At 43.3% G+C, this 18,633-nt stretch overlaps 1 protein-coding gene across 1 annotated transcript in view; it reads right to left on the reverse strand.

The window, feature by feature from the left end:
- LOC144686403 (INO80 complex subunit D-like) overlaps positions 1-18,633 on the reverse strand; it is a 91,787-nt gene that overhangs the window by 51,055 nt on the left and 22,099 nt on the right. Inside the window, exons 4-5 of the mRNA XM_078551554.1 lie at positions 14,891-15,705; positions 8,003-8,108 (exon numbers count right to left, since the gene is read on the reverse strand). Of these exons, the coding sequence (XP_078407680.1) occupies positions 8,003-8,108; positions 14,891-15,705 (921 nt within the window). The remainder of the gene's footprint in view (positions 1-8,002; positions 8,109-14,890; positions 15,706-18,633) is intronic.

The raw sequence follows: 18,633 nt of genomic DNA on the forward strand, positions 1-18,633 counted from the left end.
AAGGAATAAACACCTGGGAAAAGTCAGAAGGTCCAGAGACAACTGAAGGTCTGTAACTCTTTGCTATGGGCATGTGAAGCAGTGGCGCACTGTTGACAGCTGAGTCAGTCAGTGAGAGAGAGAGTGCGTGGAAGAAAGCTTGAACACATGTGGTGACCCAGGAGAGAGGCCCATCGGAAGGAGAGTTCAAAACCCTGGAGATGGACCCTTGCACAAGGGATCTGAAAGAAAGCATTGGTTTGGGAGACAATCCTAAAGCAAGTTCCTGGAGAGCAGAGCTTGGAAACCTTTATGTGAAAGGAGGAGTTCAGTGAGACCGGTTGGATCACGGTATAACAACCATCTGGGGAGAGTTGATGAGAGATTCATAGCATCTGTTTCGGTTTCACTGTTGAGTGTCATCATTGCACCATACGGCCTTCAGACATGAAAACATTGCCACTGAAAAGGCCAACAGCTGCTACATTATTACTGCAGGTAGATCAGGAAAAGCTTTCAGCAGATCCCTGGAAACCATCTCCAGTATGTACCACAGAGCCACAGAATAGATACAGTACAGGAGGTTATTCAGCCCATCGTGTCCATCCTGAATCTCTACAAGAGCAACTCAGCTAGTCCCACTCACCCATCCTTTCCTCGTACCCATGGAAATTTCATCTCTTCAGGTGCTTATCCAATTCTATTTTAAAAGCCACAATTGAATCTCCCTCCAACACACTTTCCTGCAGTGTATTCCAGCTCCTATGCACTGTGTTTTGTCATATCGCCGTTGTTTCTTTTGCCAATCAGCTTAAAATCTGTGCCCTCAGGTTTTTGATTCTTCCACCAATGCAGTTTCTCTCTATCTGCTCTGTCAAGACCCCTCATGATTTTGAACACCTGTATCAAATCTCCCCTCAACCAACTATTCTCAAAGGGAAAAAAAAACGAGTTTCTTCAATTTATCTACATAATTGAAGTCCCACATGCCTGAAACCATTCTCATAAATCTTTTCTGTGCTCTCTCTAAAGCCTTCACATCCTTCAAGTGTGGTACGCAGAATTGGAAACAATACTCTAGTTGAGGCGAACCAATGTTTTATCAAGATTCATAACTTGCTTGCTTTTGTACTCTCTGCTTCTATTTATAAAGCCCAGGATCCCATATGCCTTTTTAAATGCTGTCTCAACCTATCCTGCCATCTGCAACAATTTGTGCACATATACCTCCAAGTCTCTGTTCTAGCACCCTCTGTTACCTCATCAAAAACCTCTACCCAGACAGTTTAACAGAATTTGCCTTTTACAAATTTCTACTGGCTTTAATTCATACATTTAATACATCTAACATGTTAACTTTGTCCCAACTTATCCTTTTTAAAACTTTTCTTACTGAGGTTAAACTAACTGGCCTGCAGTGTTGGAAGGGTGTTGGTTACAGAACAGTATGTATGTCTTAAAGTCGTCCCACATTAACCCTAAATGTGCCAGACCCTTTTACTACATGCAGTAGCTGGGTTTAACCATTATTGATCAAGGGTGTAACATCTGCAGTTCTCCAGTCCTGTGGCACTACCTCAGTATCCAAGGGAGATTTGAAGATTATGGCCATACCTGCTCAACTTTCATCCTTACTTCCCTTAACATCCTCAGATGTATTCCATCAGTCCTGGTGTCTTATCAACTTTCAGTACAGCCAGCCTTTCTAATACAACAACTTATACTTATATAGCACCTTTAACGTAACGAAACGGCCCAAGGCACTTCACAGGAACATTATAATACAAGGTATGACACAGAAACACAAAGGAGACATGAGGTCAGATGACCAAAAGCTTGATCAAAAGGCTAAGCTTGAAAGAGTGTCTTAAAGGGGGAAAGTGAGGTGGAGGTCTAACGAGGGAATTCCAGAGCTTGGGGCTTAGACAACTGAAGCATGACCAACAATGATGGAGCAGTTATGATTGGCAGTACTCAAGAGGCTTCCTCTTTACCAATTTTTAGCCCATCCAGTACGTCAACTATCTCCTCTTTCACTCTGGCTTTGCATCAGTCTTGACCAAGGAAGCAGCTGCCAAAGTACTCATTTAGTACCTCAGCCATACCTTCTGCCTCCAAGCATAGGCCCCCTTTTCTGCCCCTAATCAGCCCCACCCTTCCTCTTACTATCCTTTTACTAATTTTTTTATTGGCATAAGTATGCACAGAACTAACTGAACATATAGTGTGGGGGGAAACTTCCTGCTCAATCAATCTCCCATAATGACGTTTGTCCTGCATTTGCACAGAGTACAATTCCTATTTTGAGCAATACGGATAATAATTTAATCTAGGTAGGTGTCACAGGACAGCAGTCTCATTGGGGGTCAGAAGATTTTTGTTTCAAGCTCATACATCAGCACGATCTAGTCTGCCACTCCAGTGCAGTACTGAAGGAGTACTGCACTGTCGGAAGTGCCGTCTTTCGGACAAGACGTTAAATTTAAGCCCCATAAACTGGATATAAAGGATCCCACCGCATCCGTGAGCCAGCTGGGCTTTTATGACAATCTGACAGCTGAGGGGTTCTCCTGGAGTTCTGACCAATATTTATCCCTCGGTCAACATCACCAAAACAGATTAACTGGTCATTATCTCACTGCTGTTAGTGGGACTTCACTGTGTGCAAATTGGCTGTTAGTTTTCAATATATTACAACAGTGACTTTGTGGTGTCCTTGAAAGCACTACATAGATGTAAACCTCTTTCGTAACTAGACCAAGAGCATGCTGGCCAAGAAGCATCTGTGCAGGAAGAATCAGAATTTAAGTTTTGCCTGTGGATCTTATATCTGAACTGCGGTTCCAATTCTGAGGAAGCCTGAAAAGTCTTCACTCCATTCATAGGCTATCTGACCTGCCAGGTCTTTCCCTCATTTTCTTATCTTGCGACACTAAGTGTGCCATACAGAAAAAGAATGATTCAAAAATCCAATCAACCCAAATTATGTTAAACCTATGTAGGACCTTCATTAGATCACCCATGGAAATGCAATGAACAGTTCAAGTGTCCATATCTGACATTGGAGAAGGAGCAAATAAGGCTCAAGGATGATACCAGCATTGAAAGACTATAACTGCCAGGTGGGACCAAAAAGCTGAAGAAAAGAAAAGGCTAAAGTGTGTTCTAATAGAGTCTTTAAACCTATGAAAGGGTCAATAGCTTAGGCAGGGAGAAAATACTTTCACTTGTGGGGGAGACCAAAACTAGGGGCCATAAATATAAGATAGTCACTAATAAATCCGTTGGGGATTCAGGGGAAACTTCTTCACTCAGAGTTGCTAGAATGTGGAACTCACGACACACAGTGTTTGAGGTGATTAGCATAGTTGTATTTTAGGGAATGCTATTTCAATACATGGGGGAGAAAAGAACAGAAGGATATGTTGATTGGATTAGTTGAAGCGGGGTAGGTGGAGGTTCATATGGAGCATTAACACCAGCATAGGCCAGTTGGGATGAATGGCCTGTTTCTGTGCAGTAAATACAATGGAACAATGGATTTATTATTAGTGGAATTGGTTTTCTACAATTGCTGAATGTTATGGTCCAAGTAAGTGGTTACTGCTGGAGAATGGAACATTATGTGAGCTTCACCTTGTGTGAGCTTCACCCATTCTGATTAGATGCAATACAGCTTAGAGTAAAATTAAATGCAGAGCAAAAATGTATAGTTCTCCCAAACAATGTGCCTAAATTGCAACCTTCAGAACAGACCATCCAATCATAAAGCTCATAAGGTGGCTATTTAGCCCATCATGTCTGTGCTGGTTCTTTGAAAAGCTATCAAATTAGTCCCACTCTCCTGACCTTTCCCTATCAGTCCTTCAAATTTTCCTTTTTTAGGTATTTCTACAACTCCATTTTGAAAGCTGTTAATGAATAAGCTTTCACCACTCTTCCAAGTGGTGCATTCCAAATCGTAACAACTCGCTGTAGAAAGGAATTTCACCTCCATTATGGTTCTTCTGCCAACTATCTTAAATCTGTGCCTATGGCTGCTGTCCCACCTGTTCGTGGAAACAGTTTCTCCCTATCTACTCTATTAAAACTATTCATAATTTTGAACACCTCTATTCATAGAATCACAGAATCTCAATGGTTACAGGGCAGGAGGCGGCCATTCAGGCTGTCGTGTCTGTGCGGGCTTTCTGAAGGTGCAATGCACCTAGTGCCATTCCTCCCCCACCTTCTCCCTGTAGCACTGCACATTCTTCCTTTTCAGACAATAATCTAATTCGCTCTTGAATGTTTCAATTGAATCTGCCTCCACCACACTCAGGCAGTGCATTCACGATCCTAATCACTCAGTGCATGAAAATTTTCTCATGTTGCCATTACTTCTTTTGCCAATTACCTTATATCTGTGCCCTTTGGTTCTCGGTCCTTCCACCAATGGGAACAGTTTCTCCCTATCTACTCTGACCATACCCCTAATGATTTTGAATACCTCCATCAAATATCAACTTCCTTTTCTCAGAGGAAAACAGTCCCAACTTCTCCAAACTAAGTAATTGAAGTTCCTTATCACCAGAACCATTCTCATTAAACTTTTCTGCACTCTCTCTAATGCCTTCACACCCTTCCTAAAGTGTGGGGCCCAGTACTGGGCGCAATACTCCAGTTGAGGCTGAAACAGTGTTTTTATAGAAGTTTAATGTTGCTTTTGTTCTCTACATTCCAATTAATAAAGCTGAGAATGCTGTATGCTTTATTAACCTCTCTATCTACCTGTCTTGTCACCTTCAATGATTTATGCACATATACATCGAGGTCCCTCATCTCCTGCACCCCCTTTAGAATTATACCCATTATTTTATATTGTCCTTCCGCATTCTTTCTGCCAAAATGAATCACTTGACACTTCTCTGCATTAAATTTCATCTGCTATTTGCTCGTCCATTCCATCAATCTATGTCCTTTTGAAGCTCTACACTATCCTCCTCCCAGTTCACAATACTTACAAGTTTTGTATCATCTGCAAATTTTGAAATTGTGCCCCGTACACCAAGGTCTAGGTCACTACTACATATCAGGAAGAGCCGGGGGTCCCTGACATCGAACCGCAATCCCTGGCAAACTCCACTATAAACTCCTCCTTCAGTCTGAAAAACATCCAGTAATAATTAGTCTCTGTTTCCTGTCAGCCAAACGATGTTACTATCCTTTTTATTCAATGAGCTCTAACTTTGTTCACAATTCTGTTGTGCCACACTTCAAGTGCCTTTTGGAAATCCATGTAAACTACATCAGCAGCATTGCTCCCATTAACCCTCTCTGTTACCTCATCAAAAAATTCAAACAGGTTGGTTAAACACGATTTGCCTCAACAAATCCATGCTGACTTTCCTTAATTAACCTGCAAGTAACTATTAATTTTGCCCTGAATTATTGTTTCTCAAAGTTTCTCCACCACTGAAGTAAAACTGACTGGCCTGTAGTCGCTGGCCTTATCATTACACGCTTTTTTGAACAAGGGTGTAACATTTGCAGTTCTCCAGTCGCCTGGCACCATCCTAGAGTTTAAGAAACACTGGAAAATTATGGACAATAATTGCCTCTGCAATTTCCACTCTCACTTCCCTCAATATCCTTGGATGAATCTCATCCAGTTCTGGTGCCTTATTAACTTTAAATACTGACAGCCAATCCAATGCCTCCTCCTTATCGATATTAAACCCTGCAAGTGTCTGAATTATCTCCTCTTCAACCATGGCCTGCACAGCCTCCTCTTCCTTGGTAAAAATGGATACAAATTATTCATTTAATACCTCAGTCATGTCCCCTGGCTCCATGCGCAAATCCCCTTTTTGGTCCCTAATCAGCCCCACTTTTCCTCTTACCACTTTTTTACTATTGGATTCCCTTTTCTTGTTAGCTGCCAGTCTTTCATACTCTCTGATTTGCTTTTTCAAACTCTCCTCTGAAGCTTCTGTATTCATTCTTTAATATAGTGAAATGCCCCAAGTCACCTAAGATATCAGCTCAAAGAGGTTGGTTCTCAGGAGCATTTGAAAGTAGGAGAGGGGTAGAATGGCAGAGAAATTTAGGGACACAATTTCAGAGCTTAGGGCTTTGGCAGATGAAGACATGACCACCAATGGTGGAACAATGAAAATCAGAAACGCTCAAGAAGCTAGAATGAGAAGAGTGCAGATATCCCAGATATATCTCCCAGGACTGGAGAAGATTATGGAGTTAGGGAGGGGCAAGGTCATGAGAGGGATGTGAAAACAAGGATGAAAATTTTAAAATTGAGGCGTTGCTTAACTGGGAGCCGATGTAGGTCAGTGAGTACAGGGGTAATGAGTGAATGGAGTTTGGTGCAAGTTGGAACTTGAACTGCAGCTTTTGATGACATTTGAAGATAGCATATGGGAGGCTGGCCAGGAGTGCGTTGGTGTAGTTAAATCTAGAGCGAACAAAGCCATGGTGGAGTGTTTCAGCAGCAAATGCACTAAGACATGAGTGGAGTCAGGTTATGTTACAGAGATGGCAAAAGGCAGTCTTAGTGAGATGGAATATGTGATTGGAAGGTAGTCTTAGTGAGATGGAATATGTGATTGGAAGGTAGTCTTAGTGAGATGGAATATGTGATTGGAAGCTTATCTTGGGGTCAAACATGACAACAAATCTGGTTCAGCCTCTGACAGTTGCCAGGAAGAGGGGTGAAGTCATTGGCTAGGGAAGAGCTTGTGGCGGGGTCGAAGACAATGGCTTCAGTCTTCCAAATGTTTAGTTAAAGAAAATTTCCGCTCATCCAGCACTGGAAATTGTACAAGCAGGCTGACAAATTAGAGGCAGTGGAGAGGCTTAAGGGGCATGTTGATGAGGTAGAGCTAGGTGTCGCCAGCATGCTATGTTTCTGGATATATCTTGAAGGAGCAGCATGCAGAGAAACAGGAGATGGTCAAGGATAAATCGTCCTTTAATCTTCTCTGGTATGACATTTCCCATAACAACTACCCAGTTCTTCTAGTGCCCTTGTTCTGAGTACAGATTAGCAACAGTTTTCTGCTGTAGTCCATGCCAGTGAACAACAGTGCTGTGGCAGCCATAACACATTTGCAGCCAATGGATGCAGATGGTTTCCAGCCAATCCAAGCCAGGCTGCATTTGAATCCAGGTCGCAGGAGCAAAAGGGCAATATGTAAGCAGTTGCACCGGCCACTTGTATGAGGCTTCTACGTTTTAAGAAAAACCAGCAACAAAACAGAATCTGCCCACCACTATGATTACATACAATGTACAGCACAGAAAAAAAATTATTCAGCCCAAAAAGTCTGCTATTACACTCCAAACAAGCTTCCTCCCACCTTACCTTACCTAACCCTATCAGCATATCCTTTTATCCCTCTCTCCTTCATGTAGTTATCTAGCTTCCCCTTAAATGCATCTATGCTATGAATCTGAACGACTCCTTGTGTTAGCAAGTTCCACATTCTAAAAACACAATGAGTAGAGTCATTTTTACTGAATTCCCAACAGAATTTATGAGTGGTATGTTATCTTTACAACCACTAGTTTGGAACTCCCTTACAGTGGAAAAACGTTCTCTACGTCTACCCAATGAACCTGCTTATTATTATAAACATCTTATCAGGTCACCTCGCAGCTGCCTCTATTATAAAGATCAGAGCCCACAGCAAGTTCAGTCTTCCCACATGACTGCACCCTCTCAGCCTGGTATCATCCTTGTAAATCTTGTTTTGCATTTTTTCCCCAGTGGTCCTGTGTCCTTTCTGTCATACGGAGACCAGAATTATGCACAATAAGTATCGTCTAACCAATCAAGGAGATCAAAGATATACACCGGCAAAACGTCATTCCTTATTCGAAATGTGTGCGTGCCTGGTATATGTCACAGCTAAGTTGACAGGGCTTATTTCAGTAGAAAAAGGTCAAACGTGCCTACAAAGCCAAGTTATCAGTTCCCAGACCAGGGCCCAACAAGTTGCTGAATGATTACCCGGATGGTACTCACTCGGGCCGAATAGCTGACCACTTGTCCCGCAACGTCCATGCATACTGGCAAGGAGGCACACGTTCATCTTCCTCCTCTTCCTCGCTGTCCTCAGACCAGTCTAGCCCTGTAGACGAGAAGAATGTCATCTCATTGAACCCAAGGCAGGACGCAAAGCATTACACTGGAGATCCAGGGAAGCTTTTCCAAGTGATAGTGAAGGGGACTTGTGGAATGAACACCCACACAACATAGAGCATGTAAAAACCCTGGAATAATTTAATAAAGAAACACACGACAAAGTGCGATGCTTAAGGATTTTTCGAGACAGGTGAGCAGGAAGAACAAGTATGCTTCCAACTAATGATAATTCACAGGACTGTAGTGACCCATGAAATACCAGTCTTCATTTTCCACTAACAACTAGTGACACTGTCTCCTTTAACAGCACATATGGACCGATCAGGATTACTGTCTCCATTAACACACCTCCATGACCACAGTAGCCCAGAGAGTTACTGACCCTTTCACACAGTTAGCCCTAGTGTTACTGTCCCCATTAACACACTGACCCATAGTTAGACTCCTGAGTGACTGTTGCCATGAACAAGCTGACCCTGAGAGTTACCTTCCCCATTAACACACTGACCCCAAAAATGACTGTCTCCATTGACACGCTGATCCCTAGAGTGACTGTCTCCATTAACAGTGTGTTAAATTGGCAGTTACTCAAGGGGTCATTGACCTCTAAAGTTACTTCCCACATTAACACACCGACCCCTAGAATTCCTGTCCCCATTAACACACCGACTCCTAGAAGTCCTGTCCCCATTAACACACCGACCCCTAGAATTCCTGTCCCCATTAACACACCGACCCCTAGAATTATTGTCCCCATTAACACACCAATCCCGAGAATTCCTGTCACTTTAACACACACTGACCCCTAGAATTACTGTCTCCTTAACACACTGACTCCTGGAGTTAGTTTCCATGAACACACTGACCCCTGGTGGTACTGTCCCCATTAACACAGACCCTGAGAATTACTGTCCCCATTAACACAATAGCCACTAGAGTTACTGTCTCCATGAACATACTGACCCCTAGAGTTACTGTCACTATAACGCAATAATCCCTAGAGTTACTATCCTCATAAACACACTGACACCTCGACTTACTGTCCCCATAAAAACACTGACCCCCAGAGTTATTCTGCTCGTTAACACACCGACCCCTAGAGTTACTGTCCCCATTAACACACTGACCCCCTAGACTGTCCCCATTAACTCACTGACCCCTAGATTTACTATCACTTTCACACACTGACCCCAGAGTTACTGTCCTCATTAAAACACTGACCCCAAGAGTTACTCTCTCCATGAACACTGAAAAATGGATGTTTTTTAAAAATATTCTTTGGTAAATATTGTGTTTTTCTGTAAAAAGGCTGTGTGTGTACACGCGCGTGTGCGTGTGAGATTTAATTAAGATGGGCAGAGATTAATAGCAAACAGATTGTCTGGGGGGGGGTTTAAAACATGAAAAGGATAGGTGTTAGGTTTGAGGTACGAATGAATAGATTAGATTTAACATTGACATTTTTAGATAAGTAGAGTTTGTCTGACTATCAAAGGGGAATCAGAAGTAACAAGAAAAATGTTTGCATCTTACAGGAGTTCCACAGGTAATCAGGAGGAGGGATATTATATTGTATTGACCCCAAAGCAAAGACAAGATGGAAAAATTAAAGATCTTATATTTGGAAGGATTTGGGTTTCAAGGAGGTGTGAAAACAATGGAACTGGAGGTGAAAGGGAAAAAAGGTACTTTAGAGTTACTGTGGGGAGCTGTTTGAGCTGGAGCTGTAGCTATTCGAGCTGTTGAGCTGGAGCTGGTAGCAGATGCAGGTTTGAATCAGCCATCCAGTCAGGCCAGAAGACTTGGGCTGCAAACCAGTTTTATTCTGAAGTTTGCATTTTCACAGCAGTGTGGAAGAGTTACAGGTCATGTGGTATGCCATTATTGAAGCTACAGCAGTTTGCCTTGGGTAATATTACTGGATCTTTTATAGTTAAACATCTAAAAGGGAGTTGAAAGCAAAATTCTGCAGATGCTGGAAATCTGAAACCAAAACAGAAAATGCTGGAAAAACTCAAAAGAAGGGTCTTTCGGACTCAAAAGCTCAACTTTCTCTCTCCACAAAGGCTGTCAGTCCTGCTGAGGTTTTCCCAGCATTTTCTGCTCACCTATAAGGGAGTGTGGCCTGGAAGGTGTTTCCTTGAGGGTCTGACCAAGTAGAGCGTCTTTTTGGGAGAATGTTTTGTAAGACTAAGTTTAACTGTGTATCTGTAATCTTGTATGCTTAAGTTTTCTTTTATTCTTGTTAAAAATTAAAAGTAAAAGTTTTATTAAAATCCCAAAAGTGTCATTGGACTTCTTACTGCTGAGAGCTATACGTTCCCTTCTCGCTTTTAGAATACAAAAGGCTATGGCCTGTAAGCCAAGTTTCCCTCTGGGATTTGGTTTGCGTAGCAATTAACATCGGCTGTGATCATCACAACACACTGACCCCTAGAGTTATTGTCACCTTAACAAACTGACCCATAGAGTTACAGTCTCCATTAACAAACTGACCCCTGGAGGTACTGCCCAAGTTAACACACGGACCTTGAGAGTTACTATGCCCATTAACACAATAGCCCCTAGAGATACTGTCTCCATGAAAACAGTGACCCGTAGAGGTACTCTAACACAATGAACCCTAGAGTTACAGTCTCTATCAACAAATTGACCCCTAGAGTTACTGTCTCCATTGTAACACTGACGTCCAAGGATTACCATCTCATTTAAAACTTAACCTACACATCCAAAGGGGTTAGTCTAAGCACAGTTCTAAAGACTTAAGGTTACAAGTGGCACTATGGGACTGGAAAATAGTTATTGACATTTGTTTGATATGGGCATCTGCCTAGTTTGGAGGCTCTCTTGCCGCCCAGAGTGACCGACTCTCTGTAGTCGTCATCTCTTGTGAGTAAGATGTTCACCAAGTTTCTGTTTCTGTGATGTCTGCCAGGGCAGAAACAGAGCAATGTTACCACAGCTCGAATTCAAGTGGGGGCGGAAACACACATTACAAGGTCACCTTCACTGCAGCCAGACACACAAAAGAAAGAACTTGCATTTATATGGCGCCATTTTTGATCTCAGGACATTCCTCAGCCCTTTATAGCGAATGAAATACTTCTGAAGGGTAGTCACTACTGTAGTGTAGGAAACACAGCAGCCAATTTGCACACAGCAAGGTCCCACAAACAGCAATGCTATAATGACTGAACAATGTTTTTTTTGAAGTGAATCATGGGATCATTATTGGCCAGGACACCAGGGACATCTCCCCTGCTTTATTTCAAATATCTGCCCGAGATCTTTTGCATTCAACTGAGAGGGGCCTTTGGTTTAATATCACATCCGTAAGATTAAAATGGTGAACACAAATCTCACAGTTGCCGACTTCTCGGTCAGAGTCAGCCACTAATTGCTGAGAAGTGTTTAATAGCCTTTTATCGCCAGGTCAGAGCATCACATTGCTTCCTGAAGGCTCAATATAGCAAGGAGGTCTCAGAATTCTGTTATCGTTAGAGATAATCTTTTCCTTACAGAGAATGATGGCAATCAACTGTAAGAAAACTTGTTTTCTAGTTTTAATTAAAACAGCAGCATCTTAGAATCATACTGCTCTGGGGAGCATCATGCCTGTGCCAGCTCTTTGTAAGAGCTATCCAGTGAGGCCCACTCCCATCATCTTTCCCCATAGTTCTGCAGCTTGTTCCTTTTTAATTATATATCCACTATCCTTTTCAAAATTGCTATTGAATCTGCTTCCACGGCCCTTTCAGGCAGTGAATTCTTCCTTCATTTTCAACCTAGTTAGGAAATCAGAACAGAGAATGCAAACTTAAATCCCATTGCCTTTGTCCAAACAACCACTCCAACCGGTTCTGGACTTGGCATTCACTTTACTGCCAATCATGAAATAATTGCTCACTGAATTGGTTGCACCACCATCTAACTGGTGGTGAAGGGTAATACTGGTACAGTGCAATGGGCAAGATAAACACTAACAGGATGAGTTTGTCACATGGAGTGCATTATCCATAGTTGTTCAAGGCAAAGCTTCACCCTATGAAAGGAGCTCACACTTAACGTGCTTTTGGATTTTCCAAAACAAAACAAAGCAGCACTAATTACTGGCACCCTCATCACAAGTGTGCAAGTAAAGGATCCAATACTAACCAAACCTCCTCTGAAATGCCCGGCATGTATTCCTTTTGGAAACAGTGGCAGCTCTATCTATACTTCCCCAACTAAAGCAAGAAAGGAAGGAGATAAAGATTTGCATTTCTGTAGCACCTTGCACAACCTCAGGATGTCCAAAATCACTTCACAGGCAATGAAGTGCTTTTTCGATGTCTTGTCACTATTGTAATATGAAAAATGTGACAGCCACTTTGCACACAATAAGATTCCCAAAACAGCAATGAGATAATCGTGTGTTTTTGTCACAAAATCTAATGACATTTTACACAGAAGCTTTTCAAGTGTGTTCTAGACACCATATGACAATGTTGAAAAGCAAAAGTTTAAGCACAGGAAGCCACTCGGCCCATTGTGCCTGTGCCAAGTCTTTGACACAGGAAATCTATACCTTCCTTCGAATGTTTATATAAAACTTTCCCTTTAACTATGCAATGGTTTCAACCACTCCCTGTGGCAAAACATTACACACTCCAACCACCTGCTCTGCAAAATAAATTCCACTAACCTTTGCACCAGCAAACAAATGCCAGTACATTGTGGAGCTGTGATCATACAAGTGTTGCTCAGTGGCCATCTGGCCACACCTCTCAAAGGCTATGCTAACTTGCTATGGTCACTAACAGAATGAATAAGGAAATCTTGTACAACAGGTTCACACTAACAGCCTCGTGGCAGCTCAACACAAACTGTGTACAAAAGAGGTCTGTGCTGGCAAATATCTGTCTGGTTACCAGAAATGAAATTATGGCACAGAGGAAAATGGCTGAGGAGAGAAAAAAAAAGTGAAAAGGGAAAACACGCTGCTTCAGCTCAGCGCACGACTTTGTTATCTCGACTCAACTATTCCAATGCTCTCCTAACCAGCGTCACACCCGTCACCCTCCATAAACTTGAGCTTCTTCTGTCTTTATCCTAACAGGCAGCAAGTCCTATCACTCATCACCCCTGCGCTCGCTGACCTACATTAGCTTCTAGTCCGACAATGCCTCAATTTTAAGTGTCTCCTCCTTGTTTTCAAATCCCTGAGCGGTCTCATCCCTCCTGATCACTGTAACTTCCTCCATCTCTACAACCTTCCGATATCTCAGCTCTCATCCAGTTTGGCCTTTGCACACTCCCAATTGCCTTTGCTCCACCATTGGCAGCCATGCCGTCAGCTGTTCTAGCCCCAATCCTTGGAATTCCTTCTATGCATCTTTCATCTCTCTATCTCCCTCCTCTAAGTTGCTACTGGCAAACAGAAAAGCAGGCAGGCTTCCAGCTCCCAATTGCTTTCCAGTGATCTTTGTGGGCGGTGCGCCAGTCTTGGTGTGGACAAAAAGCAAGCATGCCTGAGATGCCGCCCCCCCCCATCTTCATTACAGTCAAGTTGTGTACTATCAGTGTGTGCATCTACAAGATGCACTGCAGCAACTCACCAAGGCTCCTTCAACAGCACCTTCCAAACCCGTGACCTCAACCACCTCAAAGGACAAGGGCAGCAGATGCAGGGGAACACAACCACCTGCAAAGCCACACACCATCCTGATTTGGAACTATATCACTATTCCTTCACTGTCACTGGGTCTCAAAGTCCTGAAGCTCCCTTCCTAATAGCACTGTGGGTATAGCTACACCACATGGACTGGTTCAAGGCGGCGGCTCAGCACCACCTTTTCGATGGCAATTAGAGATGGGCAACAACTGCTGGCCTAGACAGTGGCGCTCACACTCCATCAAAGAATTTTTAAAAAAGTTGGGTGGCAATCAAGGCTTATTCTTGAAGAGTAGCATCATTTCCTTAAAGATCGGACTTAAGGAACCAGACCCCAGGAAGAAATTGACACCTTCATAGGAAAGGATGGAGGAGAAAAGTGAGAAACCGTGAGGAGAGCACCTGGAGGAGTACTTTGGGTAGAAAAGAAACATGATCTGAATTTACAAGGATATACATCAAAAATAAAACCATTCGACCCAACGGGTCTTTCCAGGTGTTTATAATCCACACCAGTCATGTATCCTTCTACAGTTAATCTGTGTATCCTTCCATTCCTTTCCACCTCATGTGCATATCTACTTTCCCCTTTAATACATCTATTCCGTTCATCTTAGCCACTGCATAAGGTAGCAAGTGCAACCATTTGTTCCACTCGCTGAGCAAAGAAATGTCTCCCGAAATTCTTTACTGGATTTGTTAGTGACTATCTTATATTTATGGCCCCTAGTTTTGGACTATACCAGCAGTGGAAACATTTTCTCTACGTGTACCCCACTAAACCCTTTCATAATCGCCCAGCTCTCTATCAGGTCACGCCTCAGCATTCCCAGTGGAGAAAACAGTTCCAGTCAGCTGAATCTTTCCTGATAGTTATAACCTCAGTTCTGGTATCATTCTTGTAAGCCTTTTTTGGGCTGTGTCGTGGTGCCCCACGTTGTTTCTGTAAAATGGACAACAGAACTGTGCATAATACTTATTTAATTATTTTCGCTGAATCAGCTTGGTTACCCAGGAACTTTCTTGGCTGTCCCAAGAAGCCTCATGTGATATGGCATGATTAAAGTACTGCATTTCGAGTGAAGTAGATCATAAAACGCCTCTCGCACTCCTACCTAAATGTGGGAAGAGATCCCGGTGCAACAGTTGTTTCTCAGCACAGAGTTTTGCTAGTCTCTGCAGCCTGTTTACACAGGCCGAGCGCTGCTTGCAGACAGGTGTGGACCTTGAAGCCTTGAGGACAACCACGTCGGGCCGAGAAGAGTCTGTTGCCGTGATGGCAGGCGAGGGTAGGGCCGCAGCCGGCTGTGGTGGAGGTGGCGGCGGCGTGTGCTGCGGCGGCGAGGCAGACCGGTGAGGCTTTCCATTTGGCGAGTGCGAGGCTGGCGTTGTCGTAACGATACTATGGGCCGCCACTTGTGGCAGACTGGGAGTCGGGGGCAGAGGCGGAGGGGGTTTGCATAGCAGACCCTGCGACAGTCCGGCGGGTCGGGGGGGACTAGAGAGAGGGGGAGTGCCAGGGTACAGCGGCCGTGATGGTGCGAGATGGGGGATAAAGTGCTCTGGTTGCAGTCTGAAAGTCTCGGGCTCTCGCAGCAGTCGCTGCTGCTGTCGGTTCTGAGCCAGTTTGGTCTGAAGCTTCCGTTTGACAGTCCCTTTCCTCAGAACGCAGTCATCGTCGTCAGGGAAAGCGAATGGGTCATCGAGCTCATGCTCCAGGTATTGGAGAGTCAGCCGTGGCCTCTGTGGGGATCGTGTCGGCCCGTTCAGACCATTTGCCGCCTTCAAGGCCAGCGAGGGCACTGCCAGGCTGACTGCCATGGTAGCATCAGGGTGCAGTCTGGGGCGCACCTCCTCTAGCTGCTCATTCTTTTTCTTCCGCTCCTTTTTGGGCACCAAACCAAGTACTTGCAGGTGACTGTTGCAGTATCTGTCAGAGAAGGAAGAAAGAATCATCAGAGTCAGGGAGCTACCACTACAACATCAAGTACCACACATTGTTCCAGTCAGTTCCCACATCCCTCCAAGAACTGGGGTTAGAACCATGATATCACTCGGCATAAATATTCCAGCATTGCGTCGTTCTCACTTGAGAATTCAGCAATGTGCAGTGGTGGGCAGTGTGAAATTTTCCTGCTGCATCCGCTTGAATTGTGAAAAAGATACAGCAGTACAATTATAATTCTCTCTTCCCAAACTTGAGGATTGTGGCTAGAGCTCTTTGAGTTGTCTAAGGTCCCAAATTGTGTATCATAGAATTAGACAGAGCTTGCACAGAAATAGATCATTTGCCCCAGCAACTCTGTGCCCTTGCTTATTGGCCACATAACCCTTCTCGCACCCTAACTTATCTAACCTCATTAACATAACCTTCTATTCCTTTCTCCCTCATGTGCTTATCTTGCATCCCCTTAGATGCGTTTATGCTTTTTGTCCCAACTACTCCATGTGGCAAGTAGTTCCACATTTGAACCACTCTGTAGGTAAAGAAGTATCTCTCGAATACCCTACTGGGTCTATTAGCAACCGTCTTATATTTATATACACTTCAAGTTTTAGACCCACTCATAAATGGAAACATTTTCTCTACATCTTCATAATCTTGAAGACCTTGATCAAGTCACCCCTCAGCCACCTCAATGCTGCAGAAAGAGAACCCCAGCCAGGACAGGATTTGCGTTTGTGAAAGATTTGTTTTTTTTGGTCACTGTTGATTTATTAACATGGTATTTTTTGTTGGTGGGCATGAATGAAGTAAAAACAATTCTGCAATGTCAGCTTTTGTTCAAGTAGCTGGTGCTGTCTTTTCAGAGGTTAGGATGGTGGAAGTCCCTAGGAGCGCGCCATAGGTAATCTCCATTCCGAAATCAGCAAACCATTGTACTAGGGTGAAGTATTGCTGGATATAGAGCAATCACTGGTGGTGGGAGAAAGCTAGGGTGATGAATTAATTATATAATAAACGTGTTGTGCAATACGTAGGCCAAATGGATAATGAAAGGCCTTGGAAGGGCATCTAGGAAACACAAAGGAAAAAAACTGCCCTAAGCCGGTTAGCATCTATATGTTTTCCTATTTGGAGAAGCAGTAAGCAAGGAGAAAAGTGCAAGAACATACTGGTGGAATTTCCCCAAGATAATACAGCAATAAATGACACTGACACTTTGAGCTGCACAATACAATGGTACGGTTGCATAGTTTAAAAAAGAGATGTGGGGCAACAATGCAAGTAACACTTTCAGAACAACACTGCAGGTACTTACACGAATTATGTCAACAGGATAGGTGAGGGAGAGAGAAGAAACACAAAATAACTCAGGCCCCAGAGGAAGAAATAAGAGCAAAGGAGACATGTGTCAGTGCAGCCAAATAAATGATTTCAAGATAAAATGTGTATCTTGGTAAAACAAGGGAAGAGCAAGGGAGCAGCCATATTTGCAGGCAGTGGACCAGGCAGTGAAGAGTAGACACAAACTAAGTATGTGGTGCCCTGATCAACGCTCAAGAGTTTCTTCAATTACTGATGATTCTAACAGACACAATGATTAGCGAACTTTTCTAAATAGGTTTCGCAACATCTCAGGGGTGAATAACTCATGAAGCAAGAACGCGCTGCCGAATGTTTGAAACCACCCTATGGTCTCTCTTCCAGGATAACACAGCAATGAACTTTGTCATGTATAACATGTAGGCAATTTTTTATTTTTCAGCAATATTAGGAATTAACTTACAATTTAAGCTTCAAGGGTTATAGCCTACAGCATATCAAACACAAAAAAATTTAAGAAATGCTTTTACTTGCAAAACGAAAGCTCACTTTTTCCGTGCAGGAGGCTATTAATCTCACTGCCACTTTAAATGGAATTCTAAGCACAAAGGGCAATGCTTAGCTTTATAATGAACACAAACTCAATTAGAAATATTTCTCAGTAACTATTTATTCATTATCTAGGCAACCCCTCTTTCCCATTAGGGGCAATTCACAATCATTGTTGCAGTGGCACTGGAAGTTTGTGCATGACTTTTCAATATTCATCCTGCAGGTTGCGTGGGGTGCAAACTCCCGGATGGGGTTTACAGCAGCCGGTGAGAACCAACATGAGGGAATAACCTACTGGACCGCCTCCTCATCGATCCACCTGTCTGACATGAGCAACAGCAGTAGCAGGAGTAACTGCTTTGTACACCAAATCCTGCTGACATTGAGGACACCGTCCATTGTGAAAGGAAATAGGTTCCTGCCTACTTTCCTTCCTGATCTCGGTCACAAATGGCTACATGGCCAAAGTGAAACAGGTCACCATAGCTGGTTTTCCAACTGTATCAGGAGAGACCTGGAGAGCATGATAAAGCATCCCCAAGGCTCACTTAATGAAACCTACCTGGGGAGGTCCTGGGGTACTAGTGGAACTATAACCCAGTGTCAATGGTCATCTTGGGAAGAGAAGAGAAAAATGTATATACTTCTTTCTATCTTTTATCTTCTTCTCGCATCATCTACACCACAGGAATGAGACACTGGCAATGATGCCAGAGTGAGTGGGCATGCCTCAATGTAAAAAGGACAAAAAGGAGAGGGAATTGGTGACAATTCAGGACAATTTGTACACTGATCACACAGCAATAGCTCCTCACTACCAATAAAATAATTACAGGCACTAGCAGGTAACTAAAAGCCATATCTTATCCATTCAATCCCTTTTAGAAACCATTTTACTACATTGATTCTATGTGGTCTGCGAAACTGGAGATAAGTTTAACCTAACTCACCGTGCAGGAGACCCACAGGATTGAGTGGAACATCAACTTTACACCCTGCCCAATATTACCCTCTACTGGCTTGCACAAGTAGTAAAAT

Source organism: Cetorhinus maximus, chromosome 11 (assembly GCF_964194155.1).
Source record: "Cetorhinus maximus chromosome 11, sCetMax3.hap1.1, whole genome shotgun sequence".
Lineage (NCBI taxonomy): Eukaryota > Metazoa > Chordata > Chondrichthyes > Lamniformes > Cetorhinidae > Cetorhinus > Cetorhinus maximus.